At 39.5% G+C, this 17,343-nt stretch overlaps 1 protein-coding gene across 10 annotated transcripts in view; it reads right to left on the reverse strand.

Annotated features, from left to right (window-relative positions):
* The window catches only part of Larp4B (La-related protein 4B), a 175,853-nt gene that overhangs the window by 37,577 nt on the left and 120,933 nt on the right, over positions 1 to 17,343 (reverse strand). For 9 of the 10 annotated variants that reach the window (XM_070104914.1, XM_070104913.1, XM_070104910.1 and 6 more), the window contains 7 exons: positions 16,162 to 16,274; positions 15,214 to 15,354; positions 13,973 to 14,257; positions 3,286 to 3,422; positions 1,336 to 2,172; positions 933 to 1,171; positions 1 to 267 (listed from right to left, as the gene is read on the reverse strand). The exon at positions 1 to 267 is cut by the window's left edge and continues 583 nt beyond it. In XM_070104914.1, coding sequence (XP_069961015.1) covers positions 1 to 267; positions 933 to 1,171; positions 1,336 to 2,172; positions 3,286 to 3,422; positions 13,973 to 14,257; positions 15,214 to 15,354; positions 16,162 to 16,274 — 2,019 coding nt within the window. The remainder of the gene's footprint in view (positions 268 to 932; positions 1,172 to 1,335; positions 2,173 to 3,285; positions 3,423 to 13,972; positions 14,258 to 15,213; positions 15,355 to 16,161; positions 16,275 to 17,343) is intronic. The other variant, XM_070104912.1, reaches the window with a different exon arrangement.

Consider the following 17,343-nt stretch of genomic DNA (forward strand, 5'->3'; position numbering starts at 1 on the left):
CTTGAGGAGCTGCTGCCGAGTGTGCTTGAACTGAAACGACAGTGGGTGACGCAGTTACTGTTACCGATGGTGAAGGGGAATCACTACTTGTAGGAGTCGATGGTTCCAAGGGCAGTTCTTTATCACCTAGAGAGGACTGAGATGTTGGCCGGGGCTTTGCTGTACCCTTCATGACATCAGAGAACCGCTGAGTATCGCTTCCCCAAGCTGACGTCATAGGTTCAGAAGGCCGCTTTTCTTCTGCTACAGGAACCTGTTCATCAGAACCTGCACCACAACACAAAATTAGTGAAGGAAAAAGATTCATAATTTAGGGAAGAAAATGATCAACTGCACTAGATTTTACTAAACAATTCTCTACTCCCAATGGGTGTCCCTTGTCCATAAAAAAATATAATCATTATACCATCCGAGTTTTGAATTACACAATAACCACAATATTACACAAGGGAGCACTAACTCTGTAGGCTTCATAAAGTGCCCAGGGAAATGGGAGGCATTCAGGTTCGATCCAAGGAAGAGGGTTAGGAGGATAACCACAAATAAAAAATATGCTAAAGGTACACAAGACTATGTAAGGAAGATTTCTTGACTAATAAAAATGGGAGAAAGTGAAAACAATCAACGCAGTGCACAAAGGTTCTGTGAACCAGACATCACATTTAAAAAACGAGACTTCATACAGGGGTTCAAATGTTAATACATTAAAATATATTTCATACTAAAGTCTAAAGTAAAATAAAAAGGAGCCAGAGTTCTTCTAACAAAAATTGGGTCTTGCTCCAACCCCCCCCCCCCCTTACCCTTTATTTCACTATCTCCAATGATAAACTTGCTCAAAAATGTGTTTTTAAGTCCTGAACACTGACTACATATTCTTTCCTGCCTAACTTCTCCAATCCTAGACTACTCTTTAATGTAATATTTCCAACCTGGCAGTGGTGGAAAAGCTGCAGCTTCTAGATCAAACTGTGGTGGTGGTGGTGGAGGTGGTGGTGTCATCTCTTGGAGACTGGCTCCTGGTTTGCTACTCTCTGTGCTAGGTGGCTGAGACAGACCTCCACGCTGGGGTATTCCTCCCCGTCCACCACCAGTCATAGTTGCTTCCTCTTCCCGTCCACGTGGACGACGTCTCATTCCTCGAGGCCTGTGATAGTACCAGTTCTCAAAACTGGGCACATAGTAATATTTTTAATAGTGTTTCAAAACTTACAGCCTTATCAAAAACTTTAACTAAGTTCAATTAAAGAAAAATAAAAAAAATTATAGCAAATTCCAAACACTAATAGTTAGCAATACTATTTTAATCTGTAACTAATTTGGATTAATACTTACAACTGTCTTGATTGCTGAGGATCTCTTGGTATATGATGAGGATGGTGGTGATAATGGTCATTGCCGTAATTGTTGCGGTGAGGTGGTGGCGGCGGTGGCGGTCCTAGGGGCTGCTGTGGTATATATTGATGTCTATGGAGTGGAGGTAGAGGATGCAAAGGTGGGGGATGTACTTGCTGGTTTAATGGTTGAGAGGTACTGCTAGTTGTTACTGTAGCAGAAACAGTTGTAGACATGGTTGCAGCAGCAGGTACAGAACTAGTTTCGGTGGTTGATGAATTGAGCATGGAGGTACTGGAGGATTGGGGGCTAGAAATGCTAGTGGATGTCTGCCCTAAGGACTGCGATGATACTGGAAGAGTACTACTGTTACTAGATGCCTTAGAGACAGTCACCACTTCTTTCTTTTCTGTATGGATCACAGGTTGAGTTGGCATGGGTGGACTGAAAGATGTATATAGATTTGTTTGACTAGCTATTGAAAAGTCACTATGAGCAAAGCTGTCATGATTATTTCCACCAGCAGCAGCCGATATAGACGTCGATGGTTGGGGTTGTTGGGGTTGTGGTGGTTGTGGTGGTGGTGGGGGTGGTGGAGGGGGTGGTGGGGGAGTATGAGTACCAGTGTTTGTGGGTGGAGGTTGACCAACTCTCTGTAATGCCTGAGACGGGGATGGTGCGGCATGAGGTCTAGGGTTACTAGGATGAGGTCGTAAGTTGGGGTGATAATGACCAGGATGAATACTATGATTGCTACTTCCACTATTACCCAGACCAGCCCCACTACTGTGTCGAATGTCACCTTTGTCATAGCGACCATCTCGATGTTTGGAGTTTCTGTAAATGCATATTTAACAAAAATTAATTCAAGCATCAATTAATCCTTTCAGGGTCCAGACCCCCAATCTGAAGCTTGTCTACAAGATCCAAGAATTTTCAAGTCGATCTTTTAATCCAAAAATACGATTTTCCTCTCATTATGTACTGCGTGCTGCAGGATTTGTTTTATGTGGTGCACACTTACCACAGATATATTCCCTCATATCTAGGCCCAAATTTACCACTCACAGCTCATCTGAGTGAGCTGAGCTCATGGAGTAGAACTACAGCTTGGACCCAGGGTTCAAGGCCATAGAACTACAGGATGGACCCTCAAAGGGCTAAAAATCTTATTCTAAGAGGGGCAATTAAAGTTAAGAGCTATTACACTCATAAAAACCTGTCTTATATTTAAATCCCACAAATATATTGCCTATAAAAATATGAACTGTAAACACATGTTCAACAGACATTGTCAAGCAGCTGTTGATTGGGACAAAGACCCCTGAAACAAGTTCATAATTAACTTACTATGTTATATCTGATACAGCCTCTCCTCATTTAGCGACATACTCCTTTACCGAAGACTTGAACTTACGACGGGCTCTCTGAATAGTGTGCATACCTAAATAATGTATATTAGAGCTCTCTTCCTCTATTCTGTTTATTACAATATACAGTACACTACTGTATAAAAATTTAAAAATACTAACACTGTTATAAATGGTGCAAAGGTGGCATTAAAACAATATCAAAGATGGACGACACAAATCCATTACCATTATAATATGCTCGTCACTTAGTGACAAAGTCATTTACCGACAGGATCTCAGGAACAGAACTCCGTCAAGTGAGGAGAGACTGTATATAAATTTCCAAGTTAAAAATTAAATTTGATTACTCAATAATTCTCAAGACACAGACTGTTAGCTTGACTTGCTTCAAATACATCCGTAAAAACAACATCCAACACAAAACATCCAAGAAAAAAAATTACTTAAGTGGCATTAACTCGTGTGGCAAACGGTCAAAATGACATTACACTCACAAATTAATTAGGTTATAAGGCTGACCGTAATATATTTAACAGTAAGGAAAGGCTAAGATATTAAAATAACCCTACCAACTTACCTTCTACTACTTGGATATCTAATATTGTGGTTGGTGGGAGGCTTAAATGCAGCTTGTGGTGACAGGCCATTAAACTGCAAAAAGCTATTGATGTCGTAGTATCCCCCTGGTGTCCACTGCATCATGTTGGGATAAAACTGAAACAAAAATACATTTTAATCCTTTTTTTTAACACACTGGTCATCTCCCACCGAGGCAGTGTGATCCAAAAAAGAAACTTTCATTGTCATTCACACAATCAATGCCTTAGCAGAAGCGTGTAGATATGACAGTTCAGCTGTCACTCCAAACAGTCAATCTCCCAAACCCCTCCTTTAAAGCAGAGGCACTGTATATCCCACCTCCAGGACTAGTCTGCCTTATCAGTCTCCCCTGAATCCCTTCACAAAATATTACCCTGCTCACACTCCAACAGCTCATAGTCCCACAAACCATTCATCTCCATTCACTCCTATCTAACATCCTCACACATGCCTGCTGTATGTCCAAGCCCATTGCACAAGAAATCTTTTACCCCCTCCCTCTATCCCTTCCTAGGATGACCCCTACCCCTCCTACCCTCCACCTCCACTACAGATTTATACACCTTCCAAGTCATCCTAAATGACTAAACCACCTCAGCAACCCCTCATCAGCCCTCTGAATAATACTTTTAGTAACTCCACAACTCCTCCCAAGTTCCAAACTATGAATTCTCTGCATAATACTTATACCACACATTGCTCTTAACCCTTTGACTGTCGCAACCCCCAATCCTGAGGTGTCTCCTGGTGTCGCAAAATTTAAAAAAAAAAATTAGATGAAATGATAGAGAATCTTTTCCCGATTGTAATGACACCAAAAACACGAAATTTGATGGAAAACTGGCGGAATTACGCTCTCGCGAAGTTAGCGACCTCGGCGATATTTACAAGTCTGTGATTTCGCCCACTTTGAGCCCTATTTTCGGCTAATTCCATTGTTCCAGTCGACCAAACTTATAGCTATTTCTTTAGAACTCCGTTTTTTCTATTGACCGAGTACAAGATACTGCCCATTTACCGATTTCAACTACCCAATACCGTGGTCAGAAATTTGCAATTTGGCCAATTTCACGAAAATTAAGAAATATGACAATTTCAAAATAAGGTCCAGAGTGAACAATGCAGACATTCCTGGATCTAAAATAACATTTTCTTTGTTCATCAGTCACGTCTCCAGCCCCTCTCATATTACTCTTGCTTTCTATTTTGAATTTTTATTCAAACAAAAAATAGAACATTTACCATTACGCAGACTACTGCAATACTGTAATAATTGTATAAATAACATCAACCCATTCATGACTGCATATTAGAATGGCTACTTGGACATTTATTGGACAATGACATTTGTTTACTGTTGAACATCGGCAAAAATCAAACATTTCCCCTACTTTGAGCTCCATTTGCAGGTTCTTTTTATAGTAAAATCAATCAAAATCACCTCTATTTATATGTGTTTTCCACTCTATCAAATGAGACCAAGAAAATGAGAATACAACCATAAACACTATACGAAAATAGACCACAAAGTCGGCATTTTAATAAAAAAAAAATGGTCGGATTTTTTTTTCTCATTATGCACTGCGTACTCCAGGATTTTTTTTTGATATGGTAGTAGGTTGGTAGACAGCAACCACCCAGGGAGGTACTACCGTCCTGCCAAGTGAGGGTAAAACGAAAGCCTGTGATTGGTTTACATGATGGTAGGATTGCTGATGTCTTTTGTCTGTCTCATAAATATGCAAGATTACAGGCATGTCTTGCTACTTCTACTTACACTTAGGTCACACTACACATATATGTACACATTTATTTATACACACTCATCTGAGTTTTCTTTGATTTTATCTTAATAGTTCTTGGTCTTATTAATTTTCCTTTTATATCCATGGGGAAGTGGAATAAGAATCTTTCCTCCATAAGCCATGCGTGTTGTAAAAGTCAACTAAAATGCCGGGAACAATGGGCTAGTAACCCCTTTTCCTGTAAAGATTACTAAAAAGAATAAGAAGAAAATTGTCAAAGTGGGAAGTCTGAATGTGCGTGGATGTTGTGCAGATGATAAGAAAGAGATGATTGTGGATGTTATGAATGAGAAGAAGCTGGATGTCCTGGCTTTAAGTGAAACAAAGCTGAAGGGGGTGGGAGAGTTTCAGTGGAGAGGAATAAATGGGATTAGGTCAGGGGTTTCAAATAGAGTTAGAGCTAAAGAAGGAGTAGCAATAATGTTGAAGGATAAGCTATGGCAGGAAAAGAGGGACTATAAATGTATTAATTCAAGGATTATGTGGAGTAAAATAAAGACTGGATGTGAAAAGTGGGTTATAATAAGCGTGTATGCACCGGGAGAAGAGAGAAGTGTAGAGGAGAGAGAGAGATTTTGGGAAATGTTGAGTGAATGCGTGGGGAGTTTTGAATCAAGTGTGAGAGTAATGGTGGTTGGGGATTTCAATGCTAAAGAGGGTAAAAATGTTATGGAGGGAGTAGTAGGTAAATTTGGGGTGCCAGGGGTAAATGTAAATGGGGAGCCTTTAATTGAGCTATGTGTAGAAAGAAATTTGGTAATAAGTAATACATATTTTATGAAAAAGAGGATAAATAAATATACAAGGTATGATGTAGCACGTAATGAAAGTAGTTTATTAGATTATGTATTGGTGGATAAAAGGTTGATGGGTAGGCTCCAGGATGTACATGTTTATAGAGGGGCAACTGATATATCGGATCATTATTTAGTTGTAGCTACAGTTAGAGTAAGAGCTAGATGGGAAAAGAGGAAGGTGGCAACAACAAGTAAGAGGGAGGTGAAAGTGTATAAACTAAGGGAGGAGGAAGTTCGGGTGAGATATAAGCGACTATTGGCAGAAAGGTGGGCTAGTGCAAAGATGAGTAGTGGGGGGGGGGTTGAAGAGGGTTGGAATAGTTTTAAAAATGCAGTATTAGAATGTGGGGCAGAAGTTTGTGGTTATAGGAGGGTGGGGGCAGGAGGAAAGAGGAGTGATTGGTGGAATGATGAAGTAAAGGGTGTGATAAAAGAGAAAAAGGTAGCTTATGAGAGGTTTTTACAAAGCAGAAGTGTTATAAGAAGAGCAGAGTATATGGAGAGTAAAAGAAAGGTAAAGAGAGTGGTGAGAGAGTGCAAAAGGAGAGCAGATGATAGAGTGGGAGAGGCACTGTCAAGAAATTTTAATGAAAATAAGAAAAAATTTTGGAGTGAGTTAAACAAGTTAAGAAAGCCTAGGGAAAATATGGATTTGTCAGTTAAAAACAGAGTAGGGGAGTTAGTAGATGGGGAGATGGAGGTATTGGGTAGATGGCGAGAATATTTTGAGGAACTTTTAAATGTTAAGGAAGAAACAGAGGCAGTAATTTCATGCACTGGTCAGGGAGGTATACCATCTTTTAGGAGTGAAGAAGAGCAGAATGTAAGTGTGGGGGAGGTACGTGAGGCATTACGTAAAATGAAAGGGGGTAAAGCAGCTGGAACTGATGGGATCATGACAGAAATGTTAAAAGCAGGGGGGGATATAGTGTTGGAGTGGTTGGTACTTTTGTTTACTAAATGTATGAAAGAGGGGAAGGTACCTAGGGATTGGCGGAGAGCATGTATAGTCCCTTTATATAAAGGGAAAGGGGACAAAAGAGACTGTAAAAATTATAGAGCAATAAGCTTACTGAGTATACCAGGAAAAGTGTACGGTAGGGTTATAATTGAAAGAATTAGAGGTAAGACAGAATGTAGGATTGCGGATGAGTAAGGAGGTTTCAGAGTGGGTAGGGGATGTGTCGATCAGGTGTTTACATTGTAGCATATATTTTTATTTATTTTATTTATTATCACACTGGCCGATTCCCACCAAGGCAGGGTGGCCCGAAAAAGAAAAACTTTCACCATCATTCACTCCATCACTGTCTTGCCAGAAGGGTGCTTTACACTACAGTTTTTAAACTGCAACATTAACACCCCTCCTTCAGAGTGCAGGCACTGTACTTCCCATCTCCAGGACTCAAGTCCGGCCTGCCGGTTTCCCTGAATCCCTTCATAAATGTTACTTTGCTCACACTCCAACAGCACGTCAAGTATTAAAAACCATTTGTCTCCATTCACTCCTATCAAACACGTTCACGCATGCCTGCTGGAAGTCCAAGCCCCTCGCACACAAAACCTCCTTTACCCCCTCCCTCCAACCCTTCCTAGGCCGACCCCTACCCCGCCTTCCTTCCACTACAGACTGATACACTCTTGAAGTCATTCTGTTTCGCTCCATTCTCTCCACATGTCCGAACCACCTCAACAACCCTTCCTCAGCCCTCTGGACAACAGTTTTGGTAATCCCGCACCTCCTCCTAACTTCCAAACTACGAATTCTCTGCATTATATTCACACCACACATTGCCCTCAGACATGACATCTCCACTGCCTCAAGCCTTCTCCTCGCTGCAACATTCATCACCCACGCTTCACACCCATATAAGAGCGTTGGTAAAACTATACTCTCATACATTCCCCTCTTTGCCTCCAAGGACAAAGTTCTTTGTCTCCACAGACTCCTAAGTGCACCACTCACTCTTTTTCCCTCATCAATTCTATGATTCACCTCATCTTTCATAGACCCATCCGCTGACACGTCCACTCCCAAATATCTGAATACGTTCACCTCCTCCATACTCTCTCCCTCCAATCTGATATTCAATCTTTCATCACCTAATCTTTTTGTTATCCTCATAACCTTACTCTTTCCTGTATTCACCTTTAATTTTCTTCTTTTGCACACCCTACCAAATTCATCCACCAATCTCTGCAGCTTCTCTTCAGAATCTCCCAAGAGCACAGTGTCATCAGCAAAGAGCAGCTGTGACAACTCCCACTTTGTGTGTGATTCTTTATCTTTTAACTCCACGCCTCTTGCCAAGACCCTCGCATTTACTTCTCTTACAACCCCATCTATAAATATATTAAACGACCACGGTGACATCACACATCCTTGTCTAAGGCCTACTTTTACTGGGAAAAAATTTCCCTCTTTCCTACATACTCTAACTTGAGCCTCACTATCCTCGTAAAAACTCTTCACTGCTTTCAGTAACCTACCTCCTACACCATACACTTGCAACATCTGCCACATTGCCCCCCTATCCACCCTGTCATACGCCTTTTCCAAATCTATAAATGCCACAAAGACCTCTTTAGCCTTATCTAAATACTGTTCACTTATGTTTCACTGTAAACACCTGGTCCACACACCCCCTACCTTTCCTAAAGCCTCCTTGTACATCTGCTATCCTATTCTCCGTCTTACTCTTAATTCTTTCAATTATAACTACCATACACTTTGCCAGGTACACTCAACAGACTTATCCCCCTATAATTTTTGCACTCTCTTTTATCCCCTTTGCCTTTATACAAAGGAACTATGCATGCTCTCTGCCAATCCCTAGGTACCTTACCCTCTTCCATACATTTATTAAATAATTGCACCAACCACTCCAAAACTATATCCCCACCTGCTTTTAACATTTCTATCTTTATCCCATCAATCCCGGCTGCCTTACCCCCTTTCATTTTACCTACTGCCTCACGAACTTCCCCCACACTCACAACTGGCTCTTCCTCACTCCTACAAGATGTTATTCCTCCTTGCCCTATACACGAAATCACAGCTTCCCTATCTTCATCAACATTTAACAAGCATATATGTGAACAGTATTTAGATAAAGATAGGGAAGTTTTTATTGCATTTATGGATTTAGAAAAGGCATATGATAGAGTGGATAGAGGAGCAATGTGGCAGATGTTGTAAGTATATGGAATAGGTGGTAAGTTACTAAATGCTGTAAAGAGCTTTTATGAGTATAGTGAGGCTCAGGTTAGGGTGTGTAGAAGAGAGGGAGACTACTTCCCGGTAAAAGTAGGTCTTAGACAGGGATGTGTAATGTCACCATGGTTGTTTAATATATTTATAGATGGGGTTGTAAAAGAAGTAAATGGTAGGGTGTTCGGGAGAAGGGTGGGATTAAATTATGGGGAATCAAATTCAAAATGGGAATTGACACAGTTACTTTTTGCTGATGATATTGTGCTTATGGGAGATTCTAAAGAAAAATTGGAAAGGTTAGTGGATGAGTTTGAGAATGTGTGTAAAGGTAGAAAGTTGAAAGTGAACACAGAAGAGAGTAAGGTGATGAGGGTATCAAATGATGTAGATAAAGAAAAATTGGATATCAAATTGGGGAGGAGGAGTATGGAAGAAGTGAATGTTTTCAGATACTTGGGAGTTGACGTGTCGGCGGATGGATTTATGAAGGATGAGGTTAATCATAGAATTGATGAGGGAAAAAAAGGTGAGTGGTGCGTTGAGGTATATGTGGAGTCAAACAAAACGTTATCTATGGGGGAAAAGAAGGGAATGTATGAAAGTATAGTAGTACCAACACTCTTATATGGATGTGAAGCTTGGGTGGTAAATGCAGCAGCGAGGAGACGGTTGGAGGCAGTGGAGATGTCCTGTCTAAGGGCAATGTGTGGTGTAAATATTATGCAGAAAATTCGGAGTGTGGAAATTAGGAGAAGGTGTGGAGTTAATAAAAGTATTAGTCAGAGGGCAGAAGAGGGGTTGTTGAGGTGGTTTGGTCATTTAGAGAGAATGGATCAAAGTAGAATGACATGGAAAGCATATAAATCTATAGGGGAAGGAAGGAGGGGTAGGGGTCGTCCTCGAAAGAGGGGGTAAAGGAGGTTTTGTGGGAGAGGGGCATGGACTTCCAGCAAGCGTGCGTGAGCGTGTTAGATAGGAGTGAATGGAGACGAATGATACTTGGGACCTGACGATCTGTTGGAGTGTGAGCAGGGTAATATTTAGTGAAGGGATTCAGGGAAACCGGTTATTTTCATATAGTCGGACTTGAGTCCTGGAAATGGGAAGTACAATGCCTGCACTTTAAAGGAGGGGTTTGGGATATTGGCAGTTTGGAGGGATATGTTGTGTATCTTTATATGTGTATGCTTCTAGACTGTTGTATTCTGAGCACCTCTGCAAAAACAGTGATAATGTGCGAGTGTGGTGAAAGTGTTGAATGATGATGAAAGTATTTTCTTTTTGGGGATTTTCTTTCTTTTTTTGGGTCACCCTGCCTCGGTGGGAGACGGCCGACTTGTTGGAGAGGGAAAAAAAAAAAAAATTATTATTTTATATATATATATATATATATATATATATATATATATAATATATAATATATAATATATATATAACATATATATAATATATATATAATATATAATATATATATAATATATATATAATATATAATATATATATAATATATAATATATATATAATATATATATGAGAGAGAGAGAGAGAAAGTAGTGGCAAATGGTTTTTTGGGACTAAAGCTGCTGGAGGTGGGAAGTGTAATGTCTGCACTCTAAAGTAGGGGTGGGAATATTTGCAGTTTGGATCAGCATCTAAACTGTAATATCTACACACCTCTGGCAAGACAATGATAGAGTGAATGTTGAAAGTATGTCTACTTTTGGGTCATTCTACTTTGATGAAAGATGGCCAGTTTGCTATTAAAAAAAAAAAAAAAAAAAAAATAATTGCAAGTATAAATTTTATCAATCAAGTATTTTTTTTTTTTTTTTTTTTTTTTTTTTCAACAAGTCGGCCGTCTCCCACCGAGGCAGGGTGACCCAAAAAAGAAAGAAAATCCCCAAAAAGAAAATACTTTCATCATCATTCAACACTTTCACCACACTCGCACATTATCACTGTTTTTGCAGAGGTGCTCAGAATACAACAGTCTAGAAGCATAAACATATAAAGATACACAACATATCCCTCCAAACTGCCAATATCCCAAACCCCTCCTTTAAAGTGCAGGCATTGTACTTCCCATTTCCAGGACTCAAGTCCGACTATATGAAAATAACCGGTTTCCCTGAATCCCTTCACTAAATATTACCCTGCTCACACTCCAACAGATCGTCAGGTCCCAAGTACCATTCGTCTCCATTCACTCCTATCTAACACGCTCACGCACGCTTGCTGGAAGTCCAAGCCCCTTACCCACAAAACCTCCTTTACCCCCTCTCTCCAACCCTTTCGAGGACGACCCCTACCCCGCCTTCCTTCCCCTATAGATTTATATGCTTTCCATGTCATTCTACTGTGATCCATTCTCTCTAAATGACCAAACCACCTCAACAACCCCTCTTCTGCCCTCTGACTAATACTTTTATTAACTCCACACCTTCTCCTAATTTCCACACTCCGAATTTTCTGCATAATATTTACACCACACATTGCCCTTAAACAGGACATCTCCGCTGCCTCCAACCGTCTCCTCGCTGCTGCATTTACCACCCAAGCTTCACACCCATATAAGAGTGTTGGTACTACTATACTTTCATACATTCCCTTCTTTGCCTCCATAGATAACGTTTTTTGACTCCACATATACCTCAACGCACCACTCACCTTTTTTCCCTCATCAATTCTATGATTAACCTCATCCTTCATAAATCCATCCGCCGACACGTCAACTCCCAAGTATCTGAAAACATTCACTTCTTCCATACTCCTCCTCCCCAATTTGATATCCAATTTTTCTTTATCTAAATCATTTGACACCCTCATCACCTTACTCTTTTCTATGTTCACTTTCAACTTTCTACCTTTACACACATTCCCAAACTCATCCACTAACCTTTGCAATTTTTCTTTAGAATCTCCCATAAGCACAGTATCATCAGCAAAAAGTAACTGTGTCAATTCCCATTTTGAATTTGATTCCCCATAATTTAATCCCACCCCTCTCCCAAACACCCTAGCATTTACTTCCTTTACAACCCCATCTATAAATATATTAAACAACCATGGTGACATTACACATCCCTGTCTAAGACCTACTTTTACCGGGAAGTAGTCTCCCTCTCTTCTACACACCCTAACCTGAGCCTCACTATCCTCATAAAAACTCTCTACAGCATTTAATAACTTACCACCTATTCCATATACTTGCAACATCTGCCACATTGCTCCTCTATCCACTCTATCATATGCCTTTTCTAAATCCATAAATGCAATAAAAACTTCCCTATCTTTATCTAAATACTGTTCACATATATGCTTCAATGTAAACACCTGATCTACACATCCCCTACCCACTCTAAAACCTCCTTGCTCATCCGCAATCCTACATTCTGTCTTACCTCTAATTCTTTCAATTATAACCCTACCGTACACTTTTCCTGGTATACTCAGTAAGCTTATTCCTCTATAATTTTTACAGTCTCTTTTGTCCCCTTTCCCTTTATATAAAGGGACTATACATGCTCTCTGCCAATCCCTAGGTACCTTCCCCTCTTTCATACATTTATTAAACAAAAGTACCAACCACTCCAACACTATATCCCCCCCTGCTTTTAACATTTCTGTCATGATCCCATCAGTTCCAGCTGCTTTACCCCCTTTCATTTTACGTAATGCCTCACGTACCTCCCCCACACTTACATTCTGCTCTTCTTCACTCCTAAAAGATGGTATACCTCCCTGACCAGTGCATGAAATTACTGCCTCTGTTTCTTCCTTAACATTTAAAAGTTCCTCAAAATATTCTCGCCATCTTCCCAATACCTCCATCTCCCCATCTACTAACTCCCCTACTCTGTTTTTAACTGACAAATCCATATTTTCCCTAGGCTTTCTTAACTTGTTTAACTCACTCCAAAATTTTTTCTTATTTTCATTAAAATTTCTTGACAGTGCCTCTCCCACTCTATCATCTGCTCTCCTTTTGCACTCTCTCACCACTCTCTTTACCTTTCTTTTACTCTCCATATACTCTGCTCTTCTTATAACACTTCTGCTTTGTAAAAACCTCTCATAAGCTACCTTTTTCTCTTTTATCACACCCTTTACTTCATCATTCCACCAATCACTCCTCTTTCCTCCTGCCCCCACCCTCCTATAACCACAAACTTCTGCCCCACATTCTAATACTGCATTTTTAAAACTATTCCAACCCTCTTCAACCCCCCCACTACTCATCTTTGCACTAGCCCACCTTTCTGCCAATAGTCGCTTATATCTCACCCGAACTTCCTCCTCCCTTAGTTTATACACTTTCACCTCCCTCTTACTTGTTGTTGCCACCTTCCTCTTTTCCCATCTACCTCTTACTCTAACTGTAGCTACAACTAAATAATGATCCGATATATCAGTTGCCCCTCTATAAACATGTACATCCTGGAGCCTACTCATCAACCTTTTATCCACCAATACATAATCTAATAAACTACTTTCATTACGTGCTACATCATACCTTGTATATTTATTTATCCTCTTTTTCATAAAATATGTATTACTTATTACCAAATTTCTTTCTACACATAGCTCAATTAAAGGCTCCCCATTTACATTTACCCCTGGCACCCCAAATTTACCTACTACTCCCTCCATAACATTTTTACCCACTTTAGCATTAAAATCCCCAACCACCATTACTCTCACACTTGATTCAAAACTCCCCACGCATTCACTCAACATTTCCCAAAATCTCTCTCTCTCCTCTACACTTCTCTCTTCTCCAGGTGCATACACGCTTATTATAACCCACTTTTCACATCCAATCAAGGATGTAAACATGAAAATACTTACAAAAGCAGTTGGTAGCTGCGTGGTGGGCGCACTGTAGGAATACGTGTAGGAGCTAGCATTAACAGAAGATGGTGTGGAGTACATAAACCTTTGGTTCCCTGGATTAGTGTAATTGCTTGGAGCAGCTGGTGTCCCAGGTCCACCTGGAAGACCTGCTGATCCTGGGGTAGCAGGTGGAGCAGAACCTTCTTTCCCCTCACCTTTATTACCATATGATGGCAATACTGATAGGCATCCAAGTCTTGACATTGGCTTAGTTTTTATTCTTGCTAGTATTGGATTGCCCTGCATTTAAGAAAAAATTATGCTAAATAACTAGAAAAAAATTATTTGTTTAGTGGATAAATTTATTAAACTGGCCTAAACTAAGCAATACTGTCATCCAAATAACAATGGTTCAAATACTAATACACCTACCATCCGACTTACGACCGTGTTTTTTTATGCCAAATTTCTGGGAAATAAACAACTATTTGTGTTGTACACAGTGTTTTCCCTAAACCTTACAGTATAAAATACAGTACTAACAGCATAAAAAGTAAAGTAAAACATGAAATACCAAAATAAAACAAAATAAAGTCATTACGAAAATGTTTTGTTGATATTCAGTAGTAAAGTTCGACTTACGACCGGTTTCTCGGAACCGAACTCTGTCGTAAGTGGGATGGTAGGTGTAATTTTTTTTTTTGTGTGTGTGCAGAGGTGGACCAGTAAGCCAGCAGAAGTCCTCAGTCAGATGACCAAAAGCTTCAGCTGAGGGTCATCATATGACAAAGACCCACATCAGGAAACACTTGTCCTGTTTACTGTGAAGCATTATACCTACATACCAATAAAATTTACATTTAGAAATTGGGGTACTACAAGTTGTACAAACACAATGAAGACATTAGTTCACCTTCACTTATTTTATCCTAAAACTGATGATAATCTCTTCCCAATTTCTTTTACTTCAGAATAGGGGCACTGCCAGAAATAGTATCCAATACAGAAAAATCATATTAATTCAATAATTTGAGATTCACTCAAAACTCTGCGACAGCATCAGGCTGTCAACCTTTTTCGCATTTGTTAAATTTACCATTCATTACATTAGCTTCTTCATTTTGACACCACACTTAACCATGTTCAGCTTGAACATATTTTTATTTGTTTAATGGCAATGTTTCACACCCTTGTATTTAGATTGTACTAAAAATACTCTCATGCAGGACTAGTTGCATACAATTCCTAAAGCTCACCTTGAATGTTTTAACTACTCCACGGAGATACCAGTACGCTTTTTGTGCATCTTCATCAGATTCAAATGTAACGTACCAAGAAGAATTGTGGACAAATTCACATGATACCACCTTCGGACACTCCTCACTCTTAAACACAGACTGAAAAAGCAAAAGAAAATAGCTGGTTAGCCTTGAGAGAATGCTAAAAGGCCACAGAAAAATTTGTCTTCCTCTGCCCCCAACAGAGCCAATCCCTTCCACAAGAGAAACCATTGCAACAATTGTAGTTAAGCTGCACATGCTGCTTCCCTTCTGTTTCTTCTGGCACTTTCAGCAAGCTACCTTACTCGTGACTGGAATACAAACGATATCAATTTTATAGCCAATCGAGTTTTTTTTTTTTTTTTTAAATGGCAAGGCCTGAATGACAAACCTTCACCAGCAAAGACAGTGCAATGTTTAAAATAAACTAAATCCCCAGGGAATCCAGCCAGGAAAGGTCATTTGTGAAATATCAACTAAATATATTTATGACAGTACTCTAGGTAGTCTTAGCTCCTGGCCCAACCTCTCGACTTGCTGCTTGGCAGTCTCTCCTAGTCATGTTGGCCATATCATACCTATTCTTAAAACAATTTATAGAGTCTACCTCTACCACTTCCTTATCAGGGTCATTCCATTTCCTGACCACTCTGGTGTTGTGTCATTACCTCTAGACAAAGATTCCTTACCCATTTTCCTTTTTAAATGTAGAAACGAGCAATATTAATTTTAAGGGTCTCGAAGTAAGGGTTAACATTTTTGCTCTCAACTGGCCCACTTGATAGTACTACTTTCATAATCATTTTAAGATAATTTGAGTCATCATACTGTGGATAAACATTATTTTAACATAATATGACGACACCTGCAACTTACCCACGGCCGACTTTATTCAACAAAAATAATGAAGGATAAAAAACTTACTTCAATTTCTTCAACTGGAGTAGATTCAGGGATTTCTCTGAGAATCACAATACAACGCTTGTAATTAGGCCGCACTCTGTTATTTTCTTCATCCAGCTGTACAAATGGGGATTCTGTAAGGTAATAAATATACTATAGTATCTTTGTATGTGTATGCTTCTAAACTGTTGTATTCTGAGCACCTCTGCAAAAACAGTGATAATGTGCGAGTGTGGTGAAAGTGTTGAATGATGATGAAAGATGGGGATTTTCTTTCTTTTTTGGGTCACCCTGCCTCGGAGGGAGACGGCCGACTTGTTGAAAAAAAAAAAAAAAACATAAATAATGAAACTTATAATTTGCTTGTGCTTATACACCTACACCAGGCGTGATAAGTATTAACTGAACAAGGTAGATAACACAATGCCAAAATACTAACGAGATAACATTAACCCCATGACTGTCGCAACCCCCAATCCTGAGGTGTCTCCTGGTGTCGCAAAATTTAAAAAAAAAAAAAAATTATTTTTTCTTATGAAATGATAGAGAATCTTTTCCCGATTGTAATGACACCAAAAAAAACGAAATTTGATGGAGAACTGACGGAATTATGCTCTCACGAAGTTAGCAACCTCGGCGATATTTACAAATCGGCGATTTCGCCCACTTTGAGCCCTATTTTCGGCTAATTCCGTTGTTCCAGTCGACCAAACTCGTATCTATTTCTTTAGAACTTCATTTTCTCTATCGACCGAGTACAAGAAACTGCCCATTTACCAATTTCAACTACCCAATAATGTGGTCAGAAATTGGCAATTTGGCCATTTTCACGAAAATTAAAAAATATGACAATTTCAAAATAAGGTCCAGAATGAACAATGCAGACATTCCTGGCTCTAAAATATCATTTTCTTTGTTCATCAGTCATGTCTCCAGGCCCCTCTGATATTCCTCTTGCTTTCTATTTTGAATTTTTATTCAAACAAAAAATAGAAGACTTACTATTATGCAGACTACTGCAATACTGTAATAATTGTATAAATAACATCAACCCATTCATGACTGCATATTAGAATGGCTAGTTGGACATTTATTGGACAATGACATCATTTGTTTACTTTTGAACACTGGCAAAAATCAAACATTTCCCCTACTTTGAGCTCTATTTCCAGGTTCTTTTTAAAGTAAAATCAATCAAAATTA

Source organism: Cherax quadricarinatus, chromosome 95 (assembly GCF_038502225.1).
Source record: "Cherax quadricarinatus isolate ZL_2023a chromosome 95, ASM3850222v1, whole genome shotgun sequence".
NCBI lineage: Eukaryota > Metazoa > Arthropoda > Malacostraca > Decapoda > Parastacidae > Cherax > Cherax quadricarinatus.